General features: G+C 42.3%; 1 protein-coding gene across 5 annotated transcripts in view; it reads right to left on the bottom strand.

The window, feature by feature from the left end:
* Positions 1-22,255, bottom strand: part of Frmpd4 (FERM and PDZ domain containing 4) — a 930,349-nt gene that overhangs the window by 610,923 nt on the left and 297,171 nt on the right. For 2 of the 5 annotated variants that reach the window (XM_085684902.2, XM_085684899.2), the window contains exon 1: positions 5,485-6,349. The exons of 2 other annotated variants lie outside the window; for them this stretch is intronic. Coding sequence is in view for 2 of the 3 variants with exons in the window: in XM_085684899.2 (XP_085541025.1) it covers positions 5,485-5,525 (41 nt within the window). In the remaining variant the exon portion in view is untranslated. Of the gene's footprint in view, positions 1-5,484; positions 6,350-6,714; positions 7,033-22,255 lie in introns of those variants that run through there. One more of the 5 variants, XM_085684900.2, reaches the window with a different exon arrangement.

Below are 22,255 nucleotides of genomic sequence, written 5' to 3'. Positions count from 1 at the left end.
GCTGACAATGGCAGAGTTGGTTTTCTTTAGGAGTATTGTCATTTGTTAAGACTGTTGTCAAGGATGCTCCAGTAGGAGACCACAAATCCATAAACACATGGGCAGCACATGTTGGACTTGATCAGTGAAAAAATAAGGGCACAAAATTGGGTAGGCAGGGAAGGAGAGGAATATCCAGGAGGAGTTGGGTGGAAGGATACAGAGAGTTAAAATTCATTGCATGAATTTCTCAAAAAAAAACCAAATAGGACAAATTTTTAAAAAGAAAAGAAGGAAAGAGGGAAGGAAGGAGGAAGGAAGCTAGAAACAGAAGGAAGAAAAAAGTAAACTTTTCTGTAAGAGACTGCAAACGTTTTAGACTTTGGGAAACAGCTTCTCTATGGCATGTTTTCAACTTTGTTGTGCAGCAAATTCAGTCACAGACACTATAAAATAAATGGGCATGGCTGTGTTCCAATAAAACTTTATTTATGAATACCAGAATTTTAATTTTGTATTTTTCTTTTGTTTTGTTAAACCATTTAAAAATAACAAATTCATTCTTAGCTCCACAGACTGTCCCATAATAGCAAGCTGGATTTGGCATTTAAATCACAGTTTGCTGACCTCCTCCTAATTCTCTCTTGATATGATGAGGTTCCAGATCATTTCATGGGGTTAGGTATTGAGCTCAGTTGGTGGAATACTTTAAAAACTTGCATGAAATGCTTAGTTAGGTCCCCAGTATCATATAAATTAGGTATGGTATTTTATCCCTATAATCCCAGCATTGGGGAGAGGAGGCAAGAGTATCAGAAGTTCCAACGTCATCCTCGGCTACATACTGAGTTGGAGGACAGATTCAACTAGATGTGCTCTCCCAATAAAAACAAAAAGAAAATGGCAGGGAATGTGTTGAATGCTTTTCATCCCAGCACTGGGGAGGCAAAGATCTCTGAGATCTAGACTAGCCTGGTCTACATAGAGAGTTCCAGGTCAAAAAGAGCTACACAGTGAGAACGTGCTACAAAAAACAAAAACAAGTAACAAAAAAAAGCACTTAATGACATATAAGGGTGGTGAGCTTCAGAACAATATGCATGTTTCAACAATCTTTTTTAAAGCCTCATTTTTTTATTATGTTAAAAGCAGAAATCAGTGTTTTCAAGATGGTTCCTTAAAGATTATACATTTCTAGAGGCTAGGACTATTACTCAGTAGGAGCATGTGCAATCTTACATTCTATCCCCAGCACAGTAGGAAAAGAAAAAGAAAGCAAAAGCAAAAACAGCATACAGATCCATTGCTTATTCATCAATAATGCTAAACTACTATGGCAAACTGTGAGTGTATGCATGTGTATGTGCGCACACGTGTGTGTGTGTGTGTGTGTGTTATCTGTATGTCTCTGTGTGTCTGTGTAAAGGAGAGAGAACAACTAATTAGCCGCAAGAGCTATAAGCAAAAAGCAAGTATTTTCAGGACAGGCCTTTAAATCACAAGTTTTTCCACCACTACAGTCTCTGTAAGAAAGGGGGGAGGGAGGGAGGGGGAAGAAGGATAGAGAGAGAGGGAGTGAGGGAGAAAAGTAGAGGGAGGGAGGGAGGAAGGCTAGGAGGAAGGGAGAGATGGAGAAAGGGAAGGAAGGAGAGAGGAAGGGAAGGAGGAAAGGAGAGAGGGGAAGAAGGAGAGAGAAGGAGAGAGGGAGAGAGGGAGGACTGAAATGGCAGGGAGCATGAGCTAGGTGCTTTCCCCCTAAAGCTGACTGACTAGCAGCCCCTGAGAAACTAAAGTTAAATATTCCTAAAACAGGAATCTAGTTCTGTTATGAAACTCTTCATCATTTTGCCTCCTGACAGCCATAGAAGTCAGCAGAACCAGAAAGGACTCAGAAGATGAGCAAGTAGCATCTTTAATAAAATTCAAATCCCGAGTCTTTGGGGTCTTTCACTGCTAGTCTCTAGAGCTCCCTATTATCGATGCCAATGCCAAAATTACTCGGGGGAGGGGAGAGGTTAGAGAGGTCTAGAAGGCTCTACTCTTTGTCTCCTTCTTTAACTTCCCTCTTTCCCAGGAAGTGATTAATTCTGGATAATGTAAAAGAAAAACAAGGCAAGCTTCATTGTATCTAAGTAGGTTTTTCTACCAAAATCTATGAAAATTATAAAGGAAAATATTTCACTCTTCTTCAAAAGTTAAGGTACTTGCAACAAAATTAACACTTTACTATCACACATTTTAGTCACTGCTATATACAACAATAATAATAATGGCAAAGCAAAATAATCCATGAAACAATTTGAAAATGTAAAATGCAGCTTGCTATGAATTTTTCTTACTGCCATAATGGAGAATCTTTACATCAACTCTTGGGACCTCACGAGCAAATTGAAATAAAGTTTGCCACTCAATTCATGAACATATTGCTCAGTTTAATAAAGCCCCTATGATTTGGGGGTTTCAACTCACCTCCCCCAGGCAAAAGCAGCATAATCATATGTTTTTCTTCTGAACTGTGTTCTTCTATAAACATTTGCGACAGTGCATCTGCTTTACAAATGAGACAGTCAACACCAAGAGCAGTAACAATAAAAATGTATGCTTATTTTTATACTCTTCCTGGGTTATAAAGCAATCATCTGTAATGCTCTCATCTACAAGGATGAAAAAATGATATATAACTGTTACCAAGGAAACAGTAAAGTCAAAACTGCATATAAACTATCAAGATGTTTAATAACCAGAAAATTAGAATACAGAAAACATCTTCGGACAGAACCATGACACAATGTGTCACACACAATGAATGCAATCAAGGGCCCTAACTCACACAGATGGCTTAAAGGGTCACCACCACTTGCAAGCTAATCTAGCTTGGCAGTATTTAAGTGGCAATGATAAGATGGTACTGGGTTCTTGAGGGGCAATTAGAACTCTGACTTTTCATGTGATTAAAAGGGCACCAAGTCAGCAGATAAATAGTTAAATGTAGGCTCCTCGGAAATTCAAAGCACTTGGCTTATTGATTTCAGCGTAGATTAATATTCTCTTGGAATGCTCTTTAATGATCACTGTCTTTACTCACAGATCGGACACTTGGCAAATATCTGTGACACCAGCTGCTTTCTGAATCAACATTTTAAAAACTGAAGTTCCTAAGAACCAAAGACAAGGCTAAGAACCAAACCTAGGGCAACTGCGTGTATTTGTCTGTAAGTCGGGAGAATTGAAGCATTCACGCCACCACGCTGATCAAAGTTAAATCCTTTAGGAAGATTATTCACCCTGAAATCAGGGAAATCCTGCCATGTAAGCACTTTTATACCTGATTTTTCTAACAGTGTTTAAAGCGCGTACACACACACACACACACACACACACACACACACACACACACCTCTTCTTTCAAGGGCAGAAGCAAACAGCTGAAGACCCGCTAAAGCCATCACTGTTCCAGCTTGAGGGCCATCCTGGAACTCAAACTAAGCAAAAGAGGTACTCTAGTAGGCTGTAAGGTTTCTCAGTGGGCACATTGGTTCAGAACATAAGCACTTTCTCCCTTTAGAACAAACATTCCAGAGAACGACATAAGGACAGAAAGTAAAATTCATACTCATTTACTGAATTTTAAACTCTTCTTTAAAAATAGATTCTAATCTCTGCCCCCATACACACACACACACACACACACACACACACACACACACACACACACACAGCCTAGCCTGGATTTTTATAAAACCTCTGACATGCGTGACTTGTGGAAAACACAAAGTATACTAGAATCTGGCAAAACAAGATACAATTCATCTTTTTGTTGACATGCATTACCGATTTCCCCAGGGATCCAAAGTTTAAGGACTACAATGGAGTATCAAGGTGCTTTGTGACCCCTGCTGGTTTTCACACGAGTCCACCCAAAATTCTGCTACTTTAGTCCACTCAGGCTCTCCCCTGAACTTTTCTGTCCTCCAGTCTCGTTTTCATCTATCATACAGAGGGCAGGCACCACATCATCCCAGAATTGGCCCTTAGCTCTTTCCTGAACATGATTCGTATTTGATAGTTGTCTATTATCCAGACAGAGACAGAAGTATGCAGGCAGTTAATAGGACAGTGGTGTGAAGCCATGATCCTCTGAAATATCAGCATGAAACGAAATAATTTGTCACATTACAGTCGTTGACTACTTCACACATCTGTCTTCTAATGTGCAGGGACCTCTCATGGGTGTCTCTAAGATACGTATTTCTCTAGCATCCCAGTATCTCCAATCTACCCAGAGTAAGTTGCATGGGGATCCTTTCCCTTGAGAAATTAATGTCTGACATGAAGACTGACCCATGTGGTTGAGGGCATATGGGGATGGGCAGGGAAAACAAAGAACTGTGATTTTTTTGGAAATATCTAAACCAAAGGGCTATGAGTGCCTCAAGTAGAACTGGACAAAACCAAGTCAATACATTTTTCTGTCTCAGGTTTTTGAGGCTGTTCATCCTTGCTTTACACAATCAATACATTTTACTCTTATCTGAAAAAAAATAAAGGAAAACATAGGATGCTACTCTCCATACTGAAATTTAAAAGTCCCTATGTGCTAGGGTCTACTTCCTCAGATCTCCAGGACAGAGGGATACCTCTGCCACAGGCTTGCAAGGAAGTGAGAAGGCTTGGTTTTCCAACACCTCTCCTACCCAGCTCTCCCAATTATTGCCCCAAGCACAAGACACGACTTGTTGGTTTCAATGAAGGCTTTGGAAGACAGCAGGGCAGGAGATAGAAGAATATTCAGACTAGATGCTACTTCGGTGGCCCCAACATGGCAGTGTTACTAACTACTCTCCCACCAGCACTGCTGGAAAAATCAGCCTGATGCGATGATTTGTCTCCAATACTAACAGCTACTTATAAGCCCATTTCTAAATCTTCAAGGCTTTAGATTTCCACCTTTACTTAAAGAATGGCTGAATTCTTCTCTTCTACCTCCATGACTTTGCCACCTGGGTCGCTGCTGGAGACATCCAGGTCAACCTTCAAACTGACTTTTCCAGAGCATGGAGGTCTAATTTAGAGGTGGAAAATAGGGGGACACTTTGGGTGTTTGCTGCTTGGAAACCAAGTACCCAAGTACTTTTGGCTTTCCTTAGCAAAATCAATTACAACCATCTTCTCTTGGCCCTTAACATATAACATATACTGTGACCCCTAAGCACCACTGGGGTTTTTCCTAACGGAAAACAAGCTGCCCTGAATATCGTGTGTGTGTGTGTGTGTGTGTGTGTGTGTGTGTGTGTGTGTGTGTGTGTGTTCTCTATGCTTGTGGCTATAAAACCCCTTCAAAAAGGGAGAAATAAGTTGAAAGCAGCAACCTCTGGTCCTCTGGTTCTGGTTCTACCTTAAACCCGGCTGCTCTTTTAAGCTTTTGCTCTTTCCAGATCCCAGAAAAATAAAGCACCAAGTTTCCGCGGCGGCCCTAGGTGCAAAGAAAACCCGCGCGGTCCCTACCTGGAGGGCTTTGCAATCTTCACAAAGCTGAAGACATCCATGCAGACAGCTGGGGACCCCAGAGCCTGGCAGCTCTGTTGCCCCTTCTCACGCCAGCAAACGCAGCCTCAGCAGCCCCATGGTCAGGACCTCAGTGCGCCTGGGGCTTGAGCGGCGGCAGCGGGTGGTGGCGGAGACCCAGGAGGGCCAGTACCTGGAGGCGGCGGCTGCTACCCCCCTCCGGCCGTGAGCTGCGTGTGCATCCCCAAGCAGGACCATTGATGGGCGCCCGCTTCGGGAAAACTCAATGGAGAGGGAGCCAGGCTGGGCGCAAGCAGCGGGGGCGGAGAGCACGGCCCGGGTCCTGCGCCCCGCCCCAAGAGCTCTGGCCCCGAGGACCGCCAGGCGCCCAGAGGACCAGAGGCCAGGGCGAGGGGCTCCGCTCCTGCTTCCCTGTGTCCCACGCACCGCACCGAAGATCGCAGACTGAACCAGGAGGCGGCGGGCAAGCTTGGCACAGGCGCACGCACCCCTCGCAGTACTGCAGCTGCCTCCCTGCCTCCTTCCCCAAGCCTAGTCCCTTTCTCTTTTCCCTACCCCCACTAGACCAGGGGGAGGGGGCACTCCCCTGTCACCCGCTCCGGAGCCTCCAGATCCTTCAGATCTGCTCCAACAGTCCTTAGTGTGCTGCAGGACTGTAAAACACCACCTCCAGTCTCCAAAAACCGTAGGGAGAGCAATGCAACCCCAGGCGGCCCTAGGCTTCCGTAAACAGAACTGGGGATCGGAACGGAACGAGCATTATCGAGATGGGATCGTTTGTCAAAGGGAAGGGAAGAAAGATGCCCAGTGGAGTGGGGTCGATTTGGAGAGCTCAAGAGTTTTCTCTGCTTTCCCTGAACCACTGAAGCGAGACGTGGCTGCTGGGCTGGTTGGAAAGGTGTGTTCTTTGGACAGCAGCACCGCGGCAGCGTCGGTGAAATAAGCACAGGATGCATTTGCGGGGTGCGGGGATAAACACAGCTGCTCCTTACTAGAGGAGAAGAGAACTCAGGGTCCCAGGAGCTGGGTGGGGGCGGGGTACAGGGCTAATTAGGAGGGGCTGAGGATGACAGGGAAGAGAAGGGTTGCAAGTGGGGTCTGGCGGGCGGAGCAAGCTGCCTTTTCAAATTGAGGGTGGGCAAAAGCCAGAAAGGCGAGGGGGAGAGAAACCTTGGCAGAGAAAAAGGAACGCGAACACTAAGCACTCACCTTAGACAGAGTAAACTCCAAGTTGCAGCCATTTAGAACTCCTAGGCTTGCTTCTCTTTTACATAATTACCTTGGATCATCACGCCTGTTCCGTAACTCACTGTTATCCTTCTTGGAGGCTCAGGCTTCTTTCTGGGCTACCCCTTTTTTCTTCTTTCTCTTGGAGTCTGAAGGAGTCGTCTCCCAGACCCTTCACAGTTTCTCCCCAGAGTCTGTGAAGGTCAGCCGGCCTCACTAGGGTGCGTACTCCCACCCGCAAACAGCTTTCACCTGGCGACAGGGCCACCGCAAAGAGCCAATGCCTCCAGCGAAAGATTGGAGGCTCTGGCTTGGAGGCTCTAGCTAGCCAGTGCGCCTCTCTCTCTCCAAGGGATTAAGGAAGAGGAAATAGGTTTAAACTTCCCAGACTTCTGCTTCTGCTGTTATATTTAAAGTCTTCAGTATTCAGACCCAGTACTTCCACGTTATTTTTAAGGCATTTCTCTCCAAATTAAACATAAAATCAGTAGCAATCTGCACAATCTAGATGAAATAAAACTCAGACATAAATTACAGATTTTCTTTCGAGTAGGCAGGGCAATTTTCCTTTAGCATCTTATGGGCAGCCTAGTTTAATGTAAATTTTGTAACTTCTGGAGATCAGGATGCAAGGAAGACATTGGCATTTGAACACCCTATTGCTTGCATAAAATAATTATAGTTTAAGTTTGCTTTATAATTTTTAAGGTGCATGTGCATTTGAGTCTCGTAGCAAGTCATCATAAAAGGCAACATGCTAAAAACAGAGAAATCCTTTTTTATGCCAGTCTATTCGCAAACATAGATTAGAAACACACACATACACACACACACACACACACACATTCAAAGAAAAAACACAAAATATGAAGTAAAACACCATGGGTCCGAAAAGGTTCCATATCTGAATGAAACTGCTCAAGAGTTCTCTCTATTCTTCTTTAAGTGAAAGTCTCTGCCCAACAAAAATCAACAAATCCCTAAATGCTGGGAACCCGCTATATTCCAGAACTTCTCTTCACAGCTCTCTCTCCCTCCTTCCCTCCTCCCACCCACTCATTTGGTTCTAGTAATACTGGTGTTCTTGCTATTCCCCAAACTTACATCTCAACCTTAGGTTTTCACCATAAGTTACTCCCTTTTGCTGTGGTCATTCCCTGAGCCTGGGATATTCTTCCATCAGATATCTGTATGTTTGGCTGCTCACTCTGTCAACTCTGCACATGAATACTACTTCCACAGAAACCTCTAGTAACGCAAGGCCCCCATACTCTGGTCAGTACCCATAAGCTTGTCCTTGTCATTGTTTGAGGGTTTTTTTTTTCCTGTTGCTGATGCACTTATCACCTGCTGGTATATTATATAATTTCTTTTTCTCATTGGTGCTTTCTGAATCTTCCATTGGTATGAATGCTGCACAAGGGCAGAGATTTCTCTTTGGCTTTGTTTGGGTTTTGGTTTTCACTGCTAGATCCTAATGCCTAGAACAGTTACCTAGATATAGAAGGACCTTAATAAGTAATGCTGAATAAACTACATGCTTTTTCAAATTCACAGCCAAGTCAAATATCCCAGGCAAGTACTGTTGCCTCTGTGACATCATGGCTGATGTTTATATATCTCTAAGCCACTGTCCTTCCCCTTACACATTCTGTCCTCTTTCGGGATTACTATTGATAGTGGTGATGGCCCTCTCATCTTCTCCAGTTTTTCCCTTTCATCTCTTCTAACACTTCCCCCAATAAAGTGGAGACTGACATCTTCCCTCATCCATGTTCTAACATCTGGTAGCAGAGAATCAGCTTAACATCTATTGGCAGCAGACCAACCCTGGGCTGGGAGAAGGGGGAAATCAAGCAAACCCTTTGGAGAATGTGCTTGGAAAGGTATTCCCTGGGCTGAGGATGTAGCTCAGTTGGTAGAGTACTTGCCTAGCATGCAAAAGGCCCCATCTTCCATTGCCAGGACAGAATAAACCAGGCATAGCGGTGCCTGACTTGAACTCCAGAATGCACTTAGAAGGTGGAGGAAAGGGAATTTGGGATTCAAATTCATCCTCAACTACATGGAGAGTTTGGGTTCAGCTTGGAATACATGAGGTCCTGTTTCAAAAGAGAACAGTTGTTGATTGTGGTAACAGAACCTATGGAAAAGGTTTTTAAAAAGAGTATCCAATTAAGAAGAAATAGTGTATGGTTTAGTGGTATAGCTTAGGGGTAGAACACCTACTTAGCATGTATAAGTTCCTAGGTTCAACCCCCAAGTTTTGAACTAAAAATCTATTCCAGATACCACATAGCTGTTTATTCATCAGTGAATGTGACAGGAAATAGGCATTTCATGTACTTCTAGAGAAAGCCTCTCCTCAAGACATCTGGTCTACCTGGAACAGCTGGCATTGGGGTTTCTTGCTGTGCCAATTTCTGCACTACAATTATGAATGGTACAGATGCCTTCTCTCCACAGCAAAACAGTACCAGGGGAAATGACTGGCTCTTCCAGGCCTTTATTCTCCTCCAATAGAGTAATTGTCTGGTATGTTTTCTAATGGGTTGATAGCATTTTCTAAAGCAAAGGGGGCTCCCTCCTCACACCTTTGTTTCTTAACTCCCCTGAAACATGCTAACACAGCCAGTTTATACCTCTGAGCCAGCCTGGCAGCCAGGATGAGATCTGAGTGGCTGGTTTCTCAGTCCCATTCCTCTCTCTGTGCCAGATGTGTGCAGCAGAGAATCCGGGAGAGATTTCTTTGTCTAGCATGAAACAGATCTGCCGAAAGCAAACAAAAAGCCCCAGAGTTGAATCTTGAGAACCTCTGTGATTTTCTGAAGATTCAGCTCCAGCCTGAATAATCTCAAAGGTCCTTCTAGACCTTGCAGAGTTACACATCAGAAACTATTTCTCAGGCTTGTGAAAATCACTGTTTAATTTGCTTTACTTACAATCAACAGACATTCTGACAAACAGATGTACAGTCAAACTCTGCTGAATACATAAGCAATTCAGTGATCAGATTCAGTGTAAGTTCCTTAAATCATCTGAGACTCAGTTTCCCCATGTCTAAAATCTAAATAATAATACAATCCTACCTCACTAAAATGACTTGAAATTAGGTTCCATGGGAATTGAGGTACACGGCTGATCACTCCAGAAGGATTTCACCAGGCATATTGACCCTGGACAGTACTGTTAAGAAAAGTTTTTCCTTTAAGTGCACAACTATAAAGTTGAGCAGGGAGTTGTACAGCAATTGACCCAAGATGGAAGTCATTGCCTAAAAATACAATGCCCAGTGGTGAGGCCAGTCACTGAGGCCCTGGATCATTTTATATTTTATGTTCAAAAGAAAGGAAGTTCTTGCCTATCTTATTTCTGGGAGTCCACTATGGGGCAAGATATTCTACATAGGGCGAGGTTGAGGGGTTTTCTCCTTATGACAGTAGTGAGTAAATAAAAGCAAACTTTCCAAAATTTTGTGGAAATTCTCTCATCCTTCACAGATTGTTCTAGGCAATGATAGAAGATTCTACTCGCATCTCCAGCTCATAGAGGGTGTGGCTTGTGGCAGTTTGAATGAGAATAAAAATTACTCCCCTAGCTGGATTTGGATGCTTGGTCTCTAGCTGCTGGGACTGTTTTGGGAAGAATTCCATGTGGTCTTGCTGGAGAAGGTGTGTTACTGACTTTGAGGTTTCAAGATTTAAGACAAAGCCCAATCTCATCCGCCCTGCCTCCAACTTGCTGATTGGGATGAAAGATCTCAGCTATGGCTCCAGTGCCACGTCTGCCTGCCTGATACCACTTTCCTCCACCATGATGGCTCATCCTCTGAAACTGTAAACAACCCCCAAATGAAGGTTTTTATCTTCGAAGTTGCCTTGGTTATGATGTCTCTCATCACAGTAATAGAAAAGTAACTAAGATGCAGAGAAAATAGGCAATGAGAAGAAGAGGAGGAGGAAAAGGAGGAGAAGAAAAAAGAAATAAGAAGTGACTTAAAGTAAGAAAATAGACAATGGTGATATGCAAAGAACTAGAGTGACTTTTATTAGAAGAGACTGAGCATGCAGTACTTAAGATATAGTAGTTAGAGAGGACTTCTTTAAGGAGGCGACATTGAACCAGAGACAGGATGAACAGGAATCCGCTCTAACTCAAGGTTCAGGATGAAGAGAGCATACCACATAGAAGGAACGAGGACAGAACAAGCACAGAGGCCCCGAGGCAAGAACAGCTGTGGTATGCTTGAAAACTCAGAAGACGGTCAGTATGTTTGTCTTCAGACTACTGTGTTTGGGGAACGGAGAGATGGCTCAGCAATTAAGAACACTGGCTGCTCTTCCAGAGAACCCAGGCTCAATTGCCAGAACCCACATGTCAAGTCACAACTGTCTGTGAACTGCAGACCCAGGAGATCCAACACCCTTTTCTGACCCTCATAGGCACTGAACGCACATGGTACACAGACAAGGATGCTGGCAAAATACTCATAAACATATATTTTTAATCTAAAAAAAGTGCCGTGATTTAAAATTTTGAAAAGAACAGGTAGCAAAAACCATCTTTAATCTGGCGCTCTGGAGACAGAGACTGGTGGATTTCTGTGAGTTCAAGGGAAGCCTGGTCTACATAGTAAGTTCTGGAACATCTGGAGCAACATAGAAAGAGAAACAAAGAAACAAGCAAACATAATTTAATATTATTAATATTAGAAACATGTTCTTTTCTAATGAGAGACAGAAAGGGGGTGAATCTGAATGGGAGGAGAAGTGGGGAGGAACTTGGAAATATAGAAGGAGGGGGAATATCTGAATATATTATGTGAGACAAGAACATATTATAAATAAAGAAAAAAAATAATGGGAAAATGGAGAAAGTGAATGGAGCCTAGGCATTCATTGTTCTCTACTCCCTCATTGTAGATGAGATGTGAACATCTGCTTCAAGCTTCTGCATCTTTGACGTCTCTACTATGATGGATTGTACTCTTGAACTGTGGTCAGAATCAATCATTTCTCTCAATAGATAGATAGATAGATAGACAGACAGACAGACAGACAGACAGATAGATAGATAGATGGAGAGAAGTTTCAATGGCTACAAGTATGCATTGCTTTTCCAGAGGACTGATTCCCAACCCCCATACATCAGGCAGCTGACACGACTTGTAACTATAGTTCCGTGGGGATCTGACACATCTAACCTCCTGCGGCACCAGCATTCACATGCGCATAATAGTGCTATATTATTTGTTTTTAATAAATAAAGCTTGCCTGAAGATCAGAGGGCAAAGCAGCCACACTAGCAGCCACGCAGGCCAGGGAGTGGTAGTACACACCTTTAATCCCAAGACTCCAGAGACAGATAGGTGGCTCTCCATTAGTTCAAGGCCACCCTGGGCTGCACAAGATTGAATATGTCTAAAAGAGAAACAGAACTCACACAAAGGTGATACCAGCAATTGGGATCGCACACCTTTAATCCCAGCAGTAGGGAGGTGGAAAGAGTAGAAGTATAAGGGAGAAGAAAAGTCACACAGTGAAGTGTGGAGTGTGGAGTCTTCAGGATTGGTGGAGTCAGGATCTCACCCATTTTTTGTCTGAGGTAGAGGTAAGAGCCAGGGACTGACTGCTTTGTTTTCCCATCTTCAGACTGAGCCCCATTATCTGGTTCTGGGTTTTTATTTTTTATACTACAGCACATACCGTGCCTATACATATTATTTGAAACAATTACAAATAAAGTTTTAAAAAAGATGCTGGAGCGGTGTCTGAGTGCCTTAAGAGCACCTCTAGCCCTTGCAGAAGATCTAGGTTCAGTTGCAAGTACCCATAGAGTGCTCACAACTATCAACTGCAGGGCTAGCGGATCTGTGTTAGTTAGTTCTCTATCAACTTGATACAAGCTAGAGTCATTTGAGATGAGAGACTGTCAACTAAAAAAAAAATGACTCCATAAGATTGGCTTATAGGCAAGTTGGTGAGCATTTTCTTGATTAATGTGGAAAGGCCCAGTCCACTGTATATGCTAATAATCCTCGGCATGTGATCCTCAGTTTTATAAGAAAACAGATTGAGGGTGCTGAAAAGATGGTTCAATAGTTTGGAAGAGTATAAGTGGATGCTCTTCCAAAGGACACAGGTTCTATTTCCAGCACCCACACAATGGCTCACAACTGCCTATAACCCCAGTTCCAGGGAATCTCAAGACCTTTTCTAGCCTCCAAGGGCACTGCATGCACATGGTGCACAGACATCCATGCGGACAAAACACCATAGACATGAAATAAAATAAATAAGATCTAAGCAAGAAGAAAGAAAGCAGGATATGCAACCATGAGGAGCAAGCCAGTAAGCAGTATTCCTCCATGGCTTCTGTTTCCAGGTTTCTGCCCTGCTTGAAATTTTGCCCTGACTTTCCTCAGTTATAGACTGTTACCTGGAAGTATAACATGAAATAAAATCTGTTCTTACCCAGTTGTTTTTGTTTTTTGTGTTTTTTAGAGCAATAGAAACTCCAAGTAAGACAGGATCCAACGTCTCTTCTGACCTGCTCTGGTATGAGGCACTAAACATTATGAAATACATATATCCAGACAAAACATATTAAGTAAATCTAAAACAACAAAAATAAAATAGATATTTAAATCTCAAAAACTAGATGTGTGGAGGGAAGGAATAGAAAGATGATTCTGTAGTTAAGTGCATTTGCTACTCTATGCAGAGAACCTGGGTTCAGTTTCAAGCACTTACATGGCAGCTCATGATCATCTGTAACTCCAGTTTCAGGGGTATCTGCTGCCCTCTTCTGGTGCTTTGGGGCCCTACATTCACACAGTACACAAATATACAGGCACATACTCACACATAAAATCAAAATTATTAATTTTTTAAGAAGAGTATTATATTAATCAAATAGATGACTGGACACATAAAATATGGTACATTTATATACATACTTAATGTATATACACAATTTTATTTACCTTTCAAAAGAACAAAATTTTGACATCTTCAGGATAAGGGACGGAGATGAAAATAACTACATTAAGTAATATAAGCCGGATTTAAAATATACCATCATGTTTTCTATTGTATTCATAACTGAGGTTTAAAGTTATATGTACAGGTAAGTATATGGGGGGACATGAAAGGAGAGATGGGACAACGAGGGAGAAGTCTAAGGGTAGGGGATAAAGAGAAGGTAATGTAATATATGGGACATAAAAGCAGAAGGAAGACCTATTTGGGGAAAGAAAGGATCAATGGATCAACAAGAGAATATAGAGTGAGCAATGGAGCAATTAATTAGAATAAAGACATATATATATATATATATATATATATATATATATATATATATATATATACATACATATGAAAATGTCATAGCAAAACCGAGTATTAAGTCTGGAGAAATGCCTCAGGGATTAAGACCACTGGTTGATTGCAAAGAAGGCCTGGTTTAATTCCTAGAACCCACATAGTGGCTCACAACCATTCATAAACACCAGTTTGTGGGGATCTGAAGCCCTCCTCTGATTTCTTAAGGCAACGAGTACCAATAACAAGCATCAACGTGCAGACAGACAGAACACTCACATACATAAAATAATCTAAAAATGTTAAAAAAATTGTAAACATTCAAAGTAATAACAATAACAACATTAATGAAAGTGGAGACGAGCATGCTGATGAATGAAGTGAGATTCGGTGACTTTACAGGGAACATAGGTAAGGTCCAACAGGGTATATATGCCAGAAGAGCTGCCTGGTCTGGCTGTGGAATGAAGCGCTGTAGGAGGACTTTTTAGCACAAAGCAGAAAGGAAGCATTTCTAAGTTGCCCTGTACTGCACTCATTGGTGAACTGAGTGCGGGGAGGGGGGGGTGTCACAAAAGGAACTTCAATGCCAGATTTAATCATACAGGTGTGACACAGAGGGGGTATTGAGCACAGAGAAGGAATGGAACAAGGAAGTAGTGTATGTTCAGCCCTGTTCAACAAATGTACTAAACAGGATCGGAGGATAGATAGGATGGAGAAGGCAGTGAGCAAACTCGCTGCTGCATGGCATTTTACAACCAAGTCACTTAATCATGCTAAGCTTAGAAACTGCGAGGGTTCTTCTATACTTCTGTGCCCAAGTGCTTTGACATCCTTCTGCTCCTTGCCAACCGTTGACACATCAACCTTCCAGGGTGTGATTCTTGACTCCATGGCCTGCTCAAGGCCCTCAACAGGCACTTTCTCTTTCTCCCTTGTCTGTACTGTTCCCTAAAATGCTGGACCATTTCCATTCAAACATTCAGTGCTTTATGTAGTCTTGTTTGCTTGTTTTGGACAAGGATTCATGTATCCCAGGTTGGCCATAAACTTGGTATAGAAACAAGGATGACCTTGGATTGCTTATGTACCTACGTCTCCAGATATGAGTCATCACAACCAGTTTATACAATGCTTGAAATTGAACCCAGAGGTTCTATGTTTGCTAGGCATTCTGGTTAGATTTTATTGCCCACTTGACACAATCATGAGTAATCTGGGATGAAGGAGGGATTGCCTAGAGATGTGGGAGGGCCCAACTCACTTTGGACATTGCCATCCTGGGCAGGTGGTACTAATTTGCTAGCTGAACATATACCATACTGAGTGATCCATGCCTTCACTCCTCTCCTCAGTTCCTCTCCTCAGGTTCCTGCCTTGCCATCCTGCCCTGACTTTCCTCAGTTATGGACTATGACCTTGACAAGTTAGCTGAAACAAACCCTTTATTCCCCCAAATTATCTCTGCTCATATTATTTATCACAGCGATAGGAAAACAAATGAGGCAAGCAACAACTTCCATCTCCTTCACCTAAACCCTTTTATTCTGCTGGTCTTCACTGCCAAACTTCTCTAAGAAGTTTGGTTTGTTTCCTTCCACTGCGCTCTGAATCTGGCCCATTTGTTTTCTTGTATTCAACACTGTGTTGAAACCATTCCTGAACACGTAACCATGGACATCTGTGTGTTATATTCACCTGCCAAGGCTCGAGTCTAACGCTACTTGAATCAGCTGACCAGATCCTCTCTCTGAAAGCACTTCTGCCATGCAGCTTTGGGGCCACCATATTGTTCTGGTTGTCTTTATTTCTTGCCGCTTATCCCTTTGCAGTATGTTCCCTGTTACTCTTACCTCACTCTTCCCCATCATGTTGACCCGTTGATAGCAGAGTTTCTGCATTTCCTTCTGTTTCAGTGTCTGTGCTGATTTCTCAGGTGATCTCATTGGCGTTGGTGATGTTTAACACCATTTATAGGTGACAGTTCTGGCCTGGGACTCTCGTGACCTTCTTAAACATCTCTATGTTTGATATCTAACGTGAGCCTCAAGCTTTAGGTGTCTGTAGAGCAATTAGTATAGAGAAACCCCTACTGTGTGTGACTGCTAACACCTACTAATTCTTTCTATAGGCTTCATTTCAAAACCTAGACGTCACCTTTGACATTTTCTCTTTAAACCGCACCTCAAAACAGTCACCCAGTCTTTTAAATCTGCTTTTGAAATTGACCCACACTTGATCTATTGGTGGCATGTGCCTGTGAGCCCGACATTCAGGAGCACATGGAAGCCAGAGGCAGGGAGTTTGTCTCAAGTTCAAGGCCAACCTGGTTACATTACAAGTTTCAGGCCAGCTATGCTAACCTCTGGAGATCTGGTATCAAATAAAACAAACCAGGACAAAATCAATAAAAACTAAACATTTTCGTATCGTACATATTTCCCTTGTGTAAGCATGCTCATATACCCAAGCCACCATTGTCTCTGACCTAGAGAACTGCAGTGGTTAACTAACTGGAGCCCCTTCTGCATCCACGGATCCCTATACTCAATAGGATGTGTTGTGCCTTCCAGGAAAGTTCTGCTTGGCATTCAAATACAAAAATTCCCCTCTCAAGCTTTTTTTGGGGTCATTTCATGGGGTTAAACCTAGGACCACAAGCATACCAGTCACATGCTCTGCCACTGAACTCAGCCTTTTTCTGTTTTTCTACATTGTACGTCATGCCATAGCATCTTTTTGGTGTCTTTTGATTTACTGTTTCCTCTATCAGAATATATGTCCCATAAAGTGAGGGGTGGGGGAATCAAAGATCCAGTGAATGAACTGTATCTGACTGCTTAGAGGCATGGGTGATTAGCAGCAGGGAAAGGATCAGAATCCAGAGTCTTTTTCACTTTGCCTTATAATGTGTCTCAAAGCTGAACTAGTCCATAATGCAGAGCAGGTTGTCAGAGAGGAGCCAACCCAAGGAACAAGTAAAGGATTCCTGGAAGAGTGTAGCTTAGATCCTGAGAAGGTACAGTTTGTGTAGGAACCCTCGAGGCAAGGGGAGCGTTCAGTCTCATTTCATGATTCAGGCCAAAATGTAGTGAGATCATCAAAGAAAGAAAGCAGGTCTGGGTGTACAAGGAAGGTAAGTGCTCTTAGACTTTCTTCTGCATGGAGAAAAGAAGGTAGACTGATGATGCCTGACAGGCAGGCATAGGTCATGGGCACTCTATGGTTCATTGCACTTCCAATTCTAACAGAAAAGAAGTGGTTCCCAAAGCCATAGCTTCCATGAATTCTGAAGCAGAAAGAAAATATGGAATGTTAGTTCCCCATGGAAATAGAGACCCTAATCCACAGGTTATCTCTTTGACCCTCCAACTAAGACATCCCTAGAAGCTTTCTCTGAACCTAATTTGAGAATGTTGAGTCATGGAATAATTTGAAGTCAAAAATGGTCCTGACTGGTGAGCAGTTTAGTTAGATCCTTCTAGTGACTCGTGGAAGAGGACTGGAAATAGGAAACCCAGCGCGAGAAAGAGAGGGTCTCTGCAGAAAGAGGACGGATGAAGAGCTGAGGCTGGGGTGATGACTCAAATGTTAAAGTAGGCATGGCAATGCACTTGTGATTCCAGCACCCAAAGACAGAATGGAGCAGGATGGCCAGCTGCATTAGCCATACCTTTGGGCTCTGGGTTCAGTGGAAAGATATGCCCTAAACAAATAGGGTAGAGAGCAATCACCATCGATGCACATATAACCACACGGCAATATACGCCTCCATACATTCAAATGTGCACATGGACACACATACACATGTACAGGGTGGGGAGAAAGGATTCAGAATTGAATATGAGGTAAAAATGACCAGAACTGAGTGTTTGGTGATGTTTGAAAACAGGTAGGATGGGATAAAAGAATCTACTAAATGTCCAATTTGAAGCCCAGGTCAGTGGGGATGCCCCTGAGACAAGGTTTTGAGGAGAAAGACAATGTGTTCACTTTGTCACATACTGATTTATATGGGCTGTAAAACATTCGGTTGATGTGTAGAAAATGTTCAAGCTATGAACATCATTCAAGCCACTAAATAGGATGTATTTAGTACAAATCTTAATTTACCTTCTGCAGGGGAATTTGATGGTCAATAAAGAAGCAATGTTTCTAGCTGTGGGCTAAACAACTAAAGAAAGGGATTCTTAAGAGTCTAAGTAAATGATAGGAAGAAAAAACAAAAGAAAGAAAGGAAGGAAGGAAGGAAAGAAAGGAGGGATGGATAGAAGGAGGGACAGAGGGAAGGAGGACGGAGGGAAGGAAGAATGGAGGAAAGGAAGGAGGTATTTTTCTTCCCCCATTTTTCTGCTTTCCATCTCTTTTTTCCACTTTCTTTTTATCTTTTTGCTCATCCCAATATTCTACAGAGGTGGGAGGAAAGGCAAGAAATTGGAATTCAAGACAAGCTCATTTTTAAAGATTATTATTTTTATTGGTATTAAATAAGGATATGACTCATACTGTACATTTGTAAGGTTCGATTTTTCTAAATGCTTTTGTTCATTAGTCCTGGAAATCACCCTGCAAGTTAGACAGGAAAGGTATTATTATCCCATTTCAGGGATGACAAAAGGGTGAGGCCTGAAAAGCTAAGTGGTGACAATAATTCTTATTAAATATGAGGTTTATTGTACTATGAGAAAGTAGCATTGTTTCTGTGTGATATATCAAGTACCATGTAGGGAACTTACGAATGTGGATTTAGGCAAGAAAAATGTCTCAAGCTCTATGAATAAAATTCCATTTTGGCTCTTATGTTTAATTACTTTAGAGGAGTCTTAAAATTATTTAAATGTGGGCCATTATTTAAAAGATTCAGTATTTGGTAAAAGGGCTTGGCGCACAAGTCTGATGACCCAAGTTCAACCCCCAGAATGTACATGGAATGAGGAAACCTACTCCTGGAAGATTTGCCCTGACTTCTGAAAATAATGACATGCCCGCATTATTTGGTGATGAATGAAAACTGGTAGGGATAAATAAAAGAACACACACACACACACACACACACACACACACACACACACACACACGGCCTTTAGAAAGAACAGCAGACAAGGCACTAGGATTTTGATTCCATTCCCTAAGTTCTTCTATAACTGGCTGTGGTGGGCCCCACCTGTAATGCCAGCACTCAAGAGTCTCAGGCAGGAGGACCTGGAGCTAGCCTGGGGTACACAGGAACACTACTGTCTCTGAAATAAAACAAAAACGCAAGCCAGTAAACAAAAGTTAGTCACATGATAAGCGCCTGGATTTTTCTAAGTGTTCACATCTTTCGATCTGTACGCTTTACAGGGACAATCAGCTGCCATGCCCCACTTCCCTTCCACTCCCCATGCAATAGAGACAAACGAGTGGCTCTTCCTAAAGGCCGAGAGAGGCAAGATGTTCTGAGAGCCCATCTGCTTTGGGAGTTTCGAAATCCAGAAGGAATAGATTCAAGATCTGAATCCTTAACCAATCTGCCGTGCATCTATAAAATGAAGAAAAATGAAAAGCTCAGCTCACTGGCAGATGAACTTTATTCAAGGTTAAGAAATGCACTTGCTATATGCACCTTTCACTAGGTTCATGAAATCACCTAATTCCTTTTATATCTTTACCCCTACCCTTTTGCCCATAGTGTTCTAGAATATACTAACCATCAGCTAATGGAGGATTATAATTAGAGCCTTCCTCCTGAATCCCCTCTAGTGTGATAAGTTACAGACAAAAAGAGAGGAAGGGGTCATTTTAAAGATCCTACAAATGCAGGTTGTCATAATATGAATCTTTACTGTGATAAACCACGTAATAATATTTTGAATTCTTATGCAATGCTTAAAAGGAAAAGAAAAAAATCATAATGCCCCATTTGCCTGAGAGTCATTTTAGCATTTTGGACACATTTTAAACCTCTCAGACTCACTTTCACTTTGATGCTGTCTTTCTGACATACCAAAAAAATGTTCCTGCACTTTGGCCCAGGCTAGGCCTAGACAAGAACTAATCAAACCACTTTGAATAACAGCACTTCTGCTTGATGGATAAATTGCTTCAGTCTTGACTACTATTAGGACAGTGAACTTTAAGTAAGATGCATGGACAAAACGAGCTCACTTGGAACGAATCGTTCTAGGTTTTTGAGCTCTCTTTCATGTATTGATTTACTACTTTACTGATTAATTCACTCAATTAATATTTACTGAGCCATTTACTACACACACTCAGACAAACACACGGGGGGAGGAGAGAGAGAGAGAGAGAGAGAGAGAGAGAGAGAGAGAGAGAGAGAAAACAGGAACCTTGTCTGATTTATCTTTGTTTTGAGGGCTAGAGCAGACATGCCACCTCTTCAAAAAGACTGCATTCTTTCTCCCTCTTTTCCCAGGGGGAAATGAAGCCCCATTCTTCAGACCTTCTAATAGGACTGAGCCTACACTGGGATCCCAATATTAGTGGTATCCCTCACTGATTCCAGTCTCTAAAGGCAGTCCTCGAATCTTGAACTATAGCTATTATGTTTTTCTTAAAAATTTTCAAAGGAGCTGGTGATGTGGCTCAGCAGTGGAAGCATGTATTACAGTTGCAGAGGGTAGGAGCTTCATTCCCGTCATCCATATCAGGTGACTCACAAATACTTGTAACTCCATCTCCAGGAACTCTTACACCTTTGGTCTTTGAAGGTCCCTACACAGAAGTGGCACCAGCGCTCTCTCTCTCTCTCTCTCTCTTTCTCTCTCTCTCTCTCTCTCTCTCTCTCTCTCTCTCTCTCTCTCTCTGACACACACATACCCACACGATTAAAAATGAAGTTGATCTTCTAAAAATTGTTGAAAACTTATTTTATTTTTATAAATATAAATATATAATATATATTTATTAATAAATAAATATAAATATAAATATATTTTTATAAATATAAATAAATAAATACACATTTATTTAGTGTGTATGGGGGGAGTGAATATTCTTTTATGGGGTGCCTGGGCGCAAGTGGTATGTGTGGAGGCAGGCATGCACCTGCCATGGCAGGCCCATAGACGTCAGGCTCCAGTCTCCCACTGTCTCTTGAGAAAGGCTCTCCTTGTTGGTGTTCCACTGTTTGCCCCAGCCTAGCTTCTAGCAAGTGTCTCTGAATCCCTTACCTTGCCTACCATCTCCCTTTAGTATTACTGCACTTAACGATATTTGTGCTACTATGGCCAACTTGTACGTGGGTTCTGGGAATTCATGCCCTGATTCGCATGCTTGTGCAGCTTATACTGTATCCACTGAGCCATTTCCCTAGCCATGTAAGCTGTTTCCCTGAGATCAGGCAATAGTAAGAAATGGAGTAAATCAAGTGAAGATCGTAGCAGTGGGCGGGAGGCTAGAGAAGTTTGGCTCCTGGGATATTGTTTTCCTGAAACAGTCTGCAATGTTGACCTTTAAATTTGCGTTTTATAAGAGAATGGAATCTCTCTTTATTTTGTTTCTATTTCTTTTAGCTCCAGTCAATGAATATCTGACTAATTGGTACAGCTACTTGTTGGGAGTAGAATACAGAGTTGTTTTCCAAAGAACTATAAGAAACTCACTAAGAAAGCACTAGAAATAATTGGAGTGCAAGCCGGACATGGTTATGAGACCCCACATTGAGAGCAAGCTTCCCTGTTTAGAAAGACCCCCGTATAACCCTGTGGGGTAAAGATCATTACCTCCAATTTACAACAACACTACGAAGCCCTGGGGTGCTGCATGACTTGACAGAGATCACACAGCAAGCAAACTGGAGGCAGCAATACTCCTCCAGCAGTATTCTCGTTTCTAATTTCCCACTTCCCCCACAGGATAATGGCTACTAACTGGGCACAATGGCCAAGGCACCTGAGGAAGCCAGAAAGCGTGGAAATAAGAAATGGGGAGGGGCGAACTGGAGTTGAAGGAATCAGATGGAGCTTGGAAAGCCAACTCGTGAACATCGAGTGGGGTTCTTGGAGAATGGAAGTGGGAATTCAGAATAATGTCCTGGAGAAAAGATGATGCCCCGGAGATAATGTTCTTAAGATGGAAATCATAGGACAGGTGGAAGAAGTCTTTCTTCTCAAAATTTCAAGGTTTTGAAAAAAAAAATGTATTATATCCAACACAATGCAAATGCTATGTAAACAGAGCATTGGAGAAATAAT

This window comes from Myodes glareolus, chromosome X (genome assembly GCF_982192425.1).
Source record: "Myodes glareolus chromosome X, mMyoGla1.1, whole genome shotgun sequence".
Classification (NCBI taxonomy): domain Eukaryota; kingdom Metazoa; phylum Chordata; class Mammalia; order Rodentia; family Cricetidae; genus Myodes; species Myodes glareolus.
This window is presented reverse-complemented; position numbering and strand designations above follow the sequence as displayed.